The following is an 11,237-nucleotide window of genomic DNA, read 5'->3' on the forward strand; positions in this document are numbered from 1 at the left end:
AGCCTCAGCATTTTGTTGAGCCGCAGCACGAGTACGAGTATTCATTCCTAAGAATGAAACAAAATTTCTCAATATAAACAAAATTTAACCAAATAAACACAACATGGCGAATCAGCCAATAAGTAATCACCCAAGTGAAAACAACCATAAAATAAGCAATAAGCAATTAAATTCACACGACTGACTCACGACATTCCTATAGGAGTAGGCAGAAAGTTTTGAAAACAAAAGATGACGTTTCAAAGACAAGACTCGAATCCTAATTCTGCAGTAGTTCCTAGGACAATTTAGTCTCTTAACATGCCAAACAAATAAACACTTAACATTTAAAAGACCTTGGTTTGAAACCAAAGCTCTGATACCAAGTTTGTCACGACCCATTTTCATGAATCGTGACCGGCGCTAGGGTATGGGTATGGTTGTACCAAAACCCGTAGCTAGCCTTGCGGATAACCAACTTATATCATTTAAAACAATGTACCTGCAGAAAACCACATGCTCGGGGGCAACCGAGACTTCAGCCTAGTCTAGCAGTACATAAAACAACATATATTCAAAGTATGCTTATCTTGAATTATAAATCCAACAGTATGGCAATATAATTTTAAGTACCATAACACTGTAATCATGCCAAAAGCGATAAAGTAATAGTTGGACCATACCAACAAACAATAGTCTAAAAATATAAGTATAAGTCTAAAACATAGATAATCCAATACTACTACTACGGTCTAAGATTTTAAAACAGTTCGACTCTTTTATTCTGAAAATAAATAAAGAACCTCCGAGAATGAAGAAACGGAGATCGACAAATGCTCAAATCATAAACCTGGAAAATTTGGAAAAACAATGGGGTCAGATTTACTGAGTAGAGTTTATATAACCATTTACATTTATTAAGTTAAAAACCTTTAAAACGTTTAATAGAACATTTTCATTATGGATTATCAATGAAACCCTAAACCACAATTCTAAATCCATTGTCGTGTCGGTGAGACGTATCTCAATAACCGATCCCCGATTATCACTTAATAAATAGTGAGCCGAAGAGACGTATCTTCCACCGGTGCCCTCACTAAGGTGAGACGTATCTCAAACCTACCTCATTACCATAATTATTACCGGTGCGCACGCAGTCCCGATGATGCCCATCGAGTAGCACGTTCCAAATCAAATCCACAATGCCGAAAACAGTTCACGTGAAATAGAGATATAAACTCACTGCTTGCTATTCCACGTGAAACTTGACAAGCAATCCAACTCTGGTTCGCCTCTGAAGTACGAACAGTCGACGGGTCTAAATAAAATATTAAAATCATAATTAAAATCAGACCCTAACTCTAAAGAGTACTAGACACCACATAGGACTAGCACAACACAATATCAAGCCACATTTAATAAACGCTTATATTAAATGTATTCTAAATATAACCCCAGTTATAGAGTACAAATCATATAAACATATTTAAATAGATTCGTAAAATAATTTAAATTAACCCAAGTAAAAATCCATATCAGTGAGTCAACCGAGTTATTAAAACTACCAAGCTTCTTCCCACTTGTCGGGCGACCACAGTCTAACCCAAAATAAAACTTATTAAATTTATAAACCCGAGTTTATAGATTAAAATAATTTAATAAAATAATTATCCATTTTAAAATAGAATTCAATATCTTGCAAATTAAGTAACCTAAGTTACAAACAAAATTTGATCAAATAAGTCTTATAAAGTTTAGGGACTAAACTGTACTTTAGCCAATTAGGGACTAAACTGTACTTTAGCCAATTAGGGACTAAACTGTACTTTAGCCAAATTGATACCAAAATCAAATTAATTACTTTTGTTATAATTAAAACAAAGTATAAAATTACTAACCCAAAAGCTTACTTAATTAAGTTATAAAAATATTCAAGGGCTAAATTGTAATTTAGCCAATTTGATATTCAAAATCAAATTTAATACTCACTCTTAGGGGGTGTTTGATAACCCAACTTATAACTTAAATTAATTTTTTCAGCACTTAATTTTTTTAAGTTGGTTTGATAACCATAATTTGCCAACTTAACTTATTCAGTTGAGTCAAAAACTGCTTAAAATAATAAGTTCTAATTTTTGACTTATTATTTCTACTTAACACGCTAAGTAGGAAGAATTTTATTAAATTGACTTTTCTGTCCTTATTGTTATCATATTATTACTCACCTATATTACATCTTCCTCTTTCACGCATTAAACCCTAATTCTAAATTTCATAGACATTACAAATCAGTGAATCTAGGAGCAGAGTAGGAATTATTTGGTCCCAGAAAGGTATGCTTGATGTTCATAATCATGTTTTAATCTAATTAACTTTTCTGTATTTTTGTTCTTTTAAATTGTCTTTACGTCTGTTTCTTTCATCCGGGTTTTTAAGATCAATAATGGGAAACTAGAGCAAAACATTGCTAAAATTGAAATTATTAGATTCACGACAAAATATGAGATTTGGGTACTGTTTAGAGGAGTCCTAGGATTAAAATTATTAGATTATTTTTTGGATTCAGCAAATTGATAATGATCAACTCATCTTTTTTTGTTCAATGTTTTATGAATTAATTATTTGTTACAGTAGCATGCAATTTGAGGGAAAAAAGAATAGATTTCATCAAAGTCAAATTGGGTTGCAGAAACTCATATACGTTTAGTATTATTATCAAATTAAGAAGTAGTGGACAATTAAGATGTTGGCCAGTCTTCTCAGGTTTAGATCCACCGTAATATGTAACTTGGCAGTACATATAATGCACAATATTATACGTGCATATGCATAAATTTCATACATGCATATATTCAAATAATAATCTATATCATTCGGTTTGTGATCTTTGTGCAGGCTGTTATAATTCTGAAATTTTTGAAAGAGTTGCCAGCTCGAAAAGGTAACTGCTTTCTTTTATGCTTTTATAATTAATAGTCATATTGTTGCTGATTATTTCATATATAGGAATGACATCCGATGACGTCAATAGGGCCAATTGGAAAGATCCTACATTAGTTAAGTTTTTTTTAGATGTATGCATTGAACAAGTGAGTGAAGCTGGAAAATGTGGGAGTAGTTTAAAAAAAAATTCTTGGCTAAAAATTTTAAAATCATTTGAAGAGAAAAAAAATCTCAAGCTGAATCAAAAACAAATGAAAAATCAATGGAATTACTTGAAGCAAAAGTATACTATATGGTCAAATATAGTAGGAAAAAGCGGACATGGGTTTGATCCTGTTACAAATACAGTTAATTAGAGTACTGAAGAATGGGATGAATATATAAAGGTAATAGATAATTTATTTTTATTAGTTTTTATATTTTAAAATATTTAAGTAGACGAAAAAGATAATTAATATTAGTTTTATCATTCAACAGAGAGTACCCGATGCAAAACAATTCCGATATGTTGGATTGCAATTTGCAGATGAGATGAAATCATTATTTGATGGTATTACAGCAACAGGAAAAGATGGTTGGGGTCCTTCTAAAGAAACTATGCCTGATACTGTAAATTTAGATGATACACAATCTCCATTTGCTAATGAACCAACATCAGTGAATTTGGAGTCACCCATTGATGTTGACGTTGATCTTGATTCGCCCAATTCAAGTGCAGCTCTTGAAAAGAAATATGGGAAACGTCATAAAAAAATAAAGTCGATGATATTGATGATCAATTGATGGCAGTTCTTAAAACGCTTGGAGAGTCAGATGGACCTACTATAGAAGATTGCAATATAAAATTGGATGAGATGAATACATTGACGGTGGATGATCCTTTATATATTGTTGCTTGTAGTATCTTTTGTGAAAGTAAGGCATATCGAGAGCAATGGTTGGTCCTTTCTAAGAAGTCTGAAGATGTTAGGATTAATTGGATAAAATTAATTGCTAAGAAGTTAGGATTTCTTTAAATGTCTAGTATGCAATTTATGGACATAATTATTTTATTCTAATTTGTTTATTAGTTTTTGAAAAATAAATGTGAACCATACAGTTATATTTTCATTATGGTATAAAATTTATGTTTTTTATATTTTGTTTATGGCTCTGTCAGTTATTGATATTACTATGCATATATGTTAAACTTTTCTTCAAATATTATGGTAGAATAAAGGTACTTGTCGTGAATCTGCTCATATGAATTGGAAATTGTTATTTTATTAATGCTTATAATGTTTTGTGTTTTAAACTATCACACAGTATGTTGACGTATAAACAAAGAAAGAGCTTAAAACTGCTTGCAGCACTTCTTATATATAAGAAGTTCACTAGATGTCGTATTGGAAGAAGGCCTGATACAAACTCTTCTCTTAATGGAAGTGAATATGTACAAGAAATATTGGATGGAAATGCATCACATTCTCTGGAAATGTTAAGAATGAAAAAGGAAGCGTTTTTAGCATTATGCGACCATTTTAAAATTAAAGGATGGTTGCAAGCGAGTCGATATATTTCAGTAGAGGAAAAGATGGCAATATTTTTATTCACTGTCAGTCAAAACCATCGTAATCGCGCCATGAAACGGAGATTCAACCATTCAACTCAAACGGTTCATGTTTACTTTCATGAAGTTTTAAAGGCAATGTTACATTTTGCAAAAGAAATGGTGGTACCTACTACTTTTAATCCAGACTTGGACCAGGTCACTTATCATCAACGACTTCGAAAAATATTCAAGGTAATATATAAGATAAAAAAATAAATAATTTATATGTTTTAAAAAATTGACGGTTGTTTTTTTAGGGTGCAATTGGTGCACTTGATGGGACACTTACCACCTGCCCAACAAACACCATATCGAGGTAGAGGGAGGGGAGACTGCTATCAAAATGTTCTTGGTATATGTGATTTTGACATGATTTTCACATTTGTTTGGGCTGGATGGGAAGGAGTAGCACATGACTCACGAGTATTAACAAAAACTATGCGCGAGCCCAGTAATAATTTTCCTTTTACTCCACATGGTTAGTTATTTAAATCATTTATTTTTCATATTTTTGAAGCATGTTTATTTATAATATTTATATATTAATTTTTTTGTTTATTGTTTAGATAAATATTATTTATGTGATGCTGCATATCCAAACACCAGAGGATTTATGGCTCCCTATCGTAACACACGATACTGGTTATCAGATTTTCGAAATGATCGTCGTGCTAGAACGAAAGAAGAAGTTTTTAATCATGCCCATGCCAAATTAAGAAATGTTATTGAGCGATCTTTTGGAGTCCTAAAAGCACGATTTCCTATACTGAAGACAATGCCATCGTATTCTTTTGCTGTGCAAAGAAACATTGTTATCGCCTGTGTTTCTGTGCACAACTATCTTCGCAAAATGAATGTTATGGATGATTTTTTTGAACAATTTGATACAGAGGAGATGATTTTTCAAGGACCAAACAACAATGTTATGCAAGAAGGCACACATCGGCAAGCAGATCAAATGTTTATGACGAATTTAAGAGAACAAACTGCAAATGAGTTGATGAATAGGAGAGTTTAGATATTTATTATAATAATAAAAAGTTTGTTGTATCTTTTTATTAAACATTAGTACTTTATAATATTATGACAAGTTTATAATATTTATTTTATGATAATTATTGTTCATATATTATTAGTTCTACTTTTATATGTTAAAATAATTTATATCATATGTTTAATTTAAATTTATGATAATTAATGTTAAAAGGTTAAATAGGTAAATTTAATATTTTTTTGTACTTTTTAACAATCATAGTTATCAAACGGGCTTAATCAATTCAGCACTTAAAAAATTCAGCAATTATCATATTCAGCACTTAAAATTCAGCACTTAATTTTCAGCACTTAATTTTCAGTTTTATCAAACGCCATCTTAGTTTACTAAATTATAAATCAAAACAAGGATCCAAAAGATAAATCTTAACTTGAATAAATATCTAGAAACTTTTAGGGGCTAAATTGTAAATTAGCCAAAATTGACTTTTCAATCGAAATTAATATTTAACACGTTCAAATTGTCTATTTAAAATCCACGAGTTCAAGTTATTATTTAAAACGAGTTTAAACGTTAAAACTAACTTGAAGGATTCAATTGATTCAACAAAACAATTTTAATTATCACAAAGTCATATAGCCCTTTCCATTAATTCAAAAAAAAACTATTCTCTCCATGAAGTTCACGTGGGCCTAAGGAGAAAAATCAAAGATATTGGTGGCCTAAGCATACAATTCACCATCTTCCTCAACAAACAAAACACAAAACCAAACTCTTAATTCTGTAACCACGAAACCAAACCCAGACAATCAAACTTTCAAGACTTCTTAACCTCTACCCTAAGCAAGATCATATACATAATAACCATCCGTAGAACATTACGTATTTATCAAGAATGAGATCAAGAACATGTTACGGTCAATGGCAATTTCATGGAGACGAAAGATTTTTATGGTCGAATCTGACAACCACAAGCCTAACCCGATTACTAACTACTAATCCACCACGAAATGTAAACAGAAAAATTCATAGTAAATCATAAAAAGGATCGGCCATAACAGACTCAAGGAACGGCAGATAAAGCATGAACAAGTCGACGTCGAAACGGCGACAAACGTAGGGATTTTTACGTACCGTATATGATTCCGAAACGTAGGGATCGAAGAGAACGTTGAGTCGATGCGAACCGTCAAAGAATAATCGGACTTAAGCTAATACAACGAGAAAGAATTCAAGAACCTTTTTTTGACGATATCAAAAACAAAGAACAAGTTGAGAGATAGAAGAACAATTTACTGTTACTTGGATCTAATGGGGACTGGATGATGAAGGTTATGATCTCTGAGTTTAAAAAGGATAAGGGTGGCGGCTGAGGTTGCTTTAACGATGAAGCTTTAGGTTTTAAAAAGAAAACGAGAAGAAACGTGAAGTTGTACGTTTAATATAGAGGGAGGAAGGGCTGAGGCACGATTGTGCCTGAGCAATTTATGAAGGGTCTCGTACGAGACACTCAGTCTCGTACGAGAAAGCCCTATTTTACAAAAGGTCTCGTACGAGACCTCAATTTTGTGTTAAGGGTCTCGTTTGAGACCCTTACGCAAAACAAGAATGTAATTATATTTTTTTCTTTTTTTTTATTTAAAATTAAACAACCAATTTAAGACTTTAACCAATCCAAATTTACTCGGACAACAAACGAAAACACCGAAATCGAAAACGATTCAGATTTGTACTAAAAACTCATCGGAAAATTTTAGACATTTTTTACGGGGTATTACAGGACCTAATCTTTACATACTTCCTTAAACACGGACTTTGTAGCAAGGATAGAAGTCTGTTATTTTCCAAAAAGACTATTACCTGAAAAATGGTTATATTAACGGGGTCAGTTAAAACTGATTGAGTTTATAGTTTACAAATGAGTGTTGCATAAAACATTAAAACAATGCTATAAACAATCATTTATATACATTCACATATAACACTCCGATTGAAACCCTAAAACCATAGCTTGTATTGTCATAACCGATAACCACTGCTGTCTTGAACGTGTTTTTGATACTTATTCCTTATGGTTTTAGTCCCGAGATAATTCTACCGAGTTTAACTAAAACTGTATAGTACAGTCCTGAGATGATTCAACCGAGTTTAACTAGTACTATCATACATCTAATTAATGAGGCGATTCACGAGATAATTTCCATCGAGTTTAACTACATTGTTAACAGAAGAATATTCAGAAAACGACAGAAACTGACAGCAGTATAAAAATTTGTAATATACTCAATAACTATAAAGAAAAGTCGTTAAAGTGTCGCAGAGTGTGCAATCTAGAGTAAACTTACGATTTTATGAAAACTATGAATTTTTTTAAGATTTTTCAAAGTACAGTTGTGCTTAGACATCGCATACGACATATCATGATCACGATAGGAATGCATAAGAAAATGATTTTCAAAATTTAGATCATGCATCATATCTTTACAATGATAAGGAAAATGCGATTTCGAGCAACTCTTTGGTGATGAGAGGTGTCATCACTCTGAGCTACAATTGTATTGACGATTTCAAACGATTTATGAAAAATAGTTTAAAGAGCTGGCCAGCCAAAGGGTGTTTTGAAATCTTTTTGTTTAGTAAGTAAACTCAGATGTGAAACTCTGCGACAAATAATAAAAGATTCTAATAGATAAGAATAAGACTTATAAAATAAACCCCAATAACAGAATTAAGCCACAGTAACAATAAGTTGTAATGGAGGCTAATAAAGGTAAGGTGAAATGTGAGTAAGAAGTTATAATCGGAAGCATACGCAATCAAGATGCGATGCGCTGGCAATGACTATAGGACACGATATCTATCCTCATATTAGAACAAAGGATGTAATGACAGAGAGTCATATTAAAAGAAAGGAAAGTAAAAGAATACGAAACGACGAAGAATATAATGACTATCTTTAAGTCAAAATAAGTAATGTAGTGATCAAGAATCATATCGGAGGAAAGAGAGTAAGAGTATAAGAGACGATGAAGACGATGATATTGTATAATGAACATCAAGTGATATGCTAAGGATATGCAACCTTATCAATATTAACATCAGGAGATAAAAGACGCATAAACGGATCAAAGTGAAATTAAATCGCAGAAACTCATGTAAAGACAGAGGTAACATACATATCAGTAAATGTAAGGGTGATGAGAAACATGAAGGAAGCGTAATAAGATACGTGTACAAATAAAAGATCTCGAGAACTGATTAGAGAAGTGAGAAGTTTCAGATATACGTCAGAAGGATTATCAAAGTAAATACAGTAATAGTAAAGCTGTCATTAACAGATAAAGGACATAGTGAATACAAAAAAGTAAAGAGACAAAACGATACTTCATTAATTAAATAAGGAGTTAATTACATTTAAGAAGCCACGATGTTATAAGGACAAAAGTTGATATTAGTACAGAAAAGCTGAGTTATTTGAAAGACAATTTGGACCATATATAAGTATTGAAGAAGCATAAAGTGCACGGGCAATAAGATTAAAATTGTTCCCTAATTTTGAAATTAACAAGGTTAAGCATAACCTATACATTATGAATAGTTTGGAATACTTTAAGAAGAAGGTAAAAGACAAGGAAAAAATGAACTAAGGAACGATTATAACCAGTATAAAGTCAATACTTGGTAAAGGCAGAAATGAAGTGAAGCGAAGGCTAGTCAGTGAGAATAATTTTTGAGAAAGTTAAATGTTAAAGAAACATATGAGATTCCTATGAGGTCAACGTAAGTAAGGAAACGTGACGTAAAGGAAAGACAATTTTGACTGACAAGTCAATTAAAGACTCGAGAGGATCTTCAAGAACCAACCAAAGAAGGGCAAAGAAGATTAGAATATGAATAATATTGGTTAAGAAAGACGGCAGTACAAGCTACATGATTAAAATCAACACAAGGAGAAGTGTTTATAACAACGGTAAACGAATAAAGGATCACAACTAACAAAGCGACGTGAAGTTCACTATAGCTTACAAAAAAAAGGGAAAGAGAAACTAAAGGTAATAAAAAGTATATCAAACTCACTACGTTAAGAAATAGTGAATGTGGTAGACAAGGTATAATGTGAAAGAGATTGGTCAATAAGGGACGAAATGTCAGACTGTGAAAGAGGAAAATAGGAAATGAAAGACAATGGTTTAAGAAAGGAAAGTAGCGACGGTGGATGACATCAAGAACTATAACAACATATTTGGGATTATAAAGATGAATACTCACAAAAGTATGAATGAAGTGAATGCGCCACTAAGAATAAGGATAACATGTCGCTGACTGGTTACGCATAAAAGAGGCGGACAGCAATTCGATGATTAATGCAACAGCAAGAAGCTACTATGAGCAAGATAGATAATCGATTAGCAACAATAATTATGAAGTCACAGTTACAAGTGGAGAGCTAAGGGTTAAAGTAAAAGGAAGAAACTGCGACTGATACGTAGTAATGGACGTCAAGAAAGGCATAAGAAAAAAATTTTAAGTTTCAACAAATCTTATGAAAATTCGAGGACGAATTTTTATAAGGGGGGAAGAATGTAATACCCCAAAATATTTAATTAGCTAATTGGACCACGTGTCCAGTTTTAAGTTGCCAGAGTGGCATCATCGGAAAATTTTCCGAGAATTCAAGATAAATAAGTTTTTAGATGTCGGTTTCGGAAAAGGTAATAGCGAAGAGTTTAACATTATACTTCAGTTCTAAAATTTGAATTTAAATAAAAGGAAAAATGTCAAAAAAAGTCCAAAATAAAGTTCAGGGACTAAAGTGGTAATTTAGCCACTATGTTTCGAAAATGGAAATTTTAAGTTTTGACAGGAAGATATTAATATTAGGATTCGTATTATTTATCGGATATAAATAATAGGGTTAATTTCTAAAAAATCACGAACTTTACACGAAGTTTCATTTTAATCATGACCTTTAAAAGTTGTCATTTAAAGGCACGAACTTTCATTTTATTTCAAATCTATCACCAAAGTAAAATTCGGTGTATTTTATCTAACTAAAAATTCCTAATCCTAGATACTCTAACTGAAAGATAATAAGATTTGATGTTGATTAATAACTTTGGTCTTTCATTAATGATTTAGTGAAGAATCTAGTCAATAAAAATACACTAAAATGATGAATTTGAAACAATATGAAAGTTCGTACCTTTAAATGGCAACTTTTAAAGGTCATGATTAAAATGAAACTTCGTGTAAAGTTCGTGATTTTTTTAGGAATTAACCCTAAATAATACGTATAAGTCATAATAAAATAATTTATTGATTTAGCTATGGAGTAAATCGTACAAAAGAAAAGTTTAAAGAATAAGTTGTAACAAAGAAAGAAAAGAGGGATCAAAATGAGCTTTTAACCTTAATATAAAAGGTTTTGAATTATGAATGAGAATCAGTAGAGAGAGCTCCAGAAGCTTCAAAATCCATCGATCGAATTCGTTTCGCCACCGTTTCTCCGTTCGACGTCCGATTCAAGCGATTCAAGCGGCGATTTCTTCGGAACTGGAAGTTCTATCATCTCCGGGCATCAAATCAGGGTAAAATGCTCGAGAATTGGTTCTAAATTCTAAATATGTTGGCTGTTTTAGTAGAATTAGGATTTAAGGTTGAATTTGACGTTTTTGGATTGATTTTAACGTTTTAGTAAGAACAGAGATATGGGTTTTGGAGGTGAAAGTG

The 11,237-nt window shown here is 31.8% G+C and overlaps 1 protein-coding gene across 1 annotated transcript; it reads left to right on the plus strand.

Moving 5' to 3' along the window:
• The first annotated feature begins 3,704 nt into the window (after positions 1–3,704).
• Positions 3,705–5,531, plus strand: LOC126669111 (uncharacterized). Its single transcript, XM_050362457.1, has 5 exons — positions 3,705–3,859; positions 4,228–4,516; positions 4,629–4,705; positions 4,771–4,991; positions 5,080–5,531. The coding sequence occupies exons 1-5, from the start codon at positions 3,705–3,707 to the stop codon at positions 5,529–5,531; spliced, it is 1,194 nt and encodes a 397-aa protein (XP_050218414.1).
• The last annotated feature ends 5,706 nt before the right edge of the window (positions 5,532–11,237 follow it).

The sequence above is a fragment of the Mercurialis annua genome, linkage group LG1-X (assembly GCF_937616625.2).
Source record: "Mercurialis annua linkage group LG1-X, ddMerAnnu1.2, whole genome shotgun sequence".
Taxonomy (NCBI): Eukaryota; Viridiplantae; Streptophyta; class Magnoliopsida; order Malpighiales; family Euphorbiaceae; genus Mercurialis; species Mercurialis annua.

Coding starts and splice junctions, on each gene's coding strand:
- LOC126669111 (XM_050362457.1), top strand. CDS start 3,705: ATGGCAGTTCTTAAAACGCTTGGAGAGTCAGATGGACCTACTATAGAA. Junction 4,706..4,770: donor GACTTCGAAAAATATTCAAG/GTAATATATAAG, acceptor TTGTTTTTTTAG/GGTGCAATTGGTGCACTTGA. Junction 4,992..5,079: donor TTTTCCTTTTACTCCACATG/GTTAGTTATTTA, acceptor TTTATTGTTTAG/ATAAATATTATTTATGTGAT.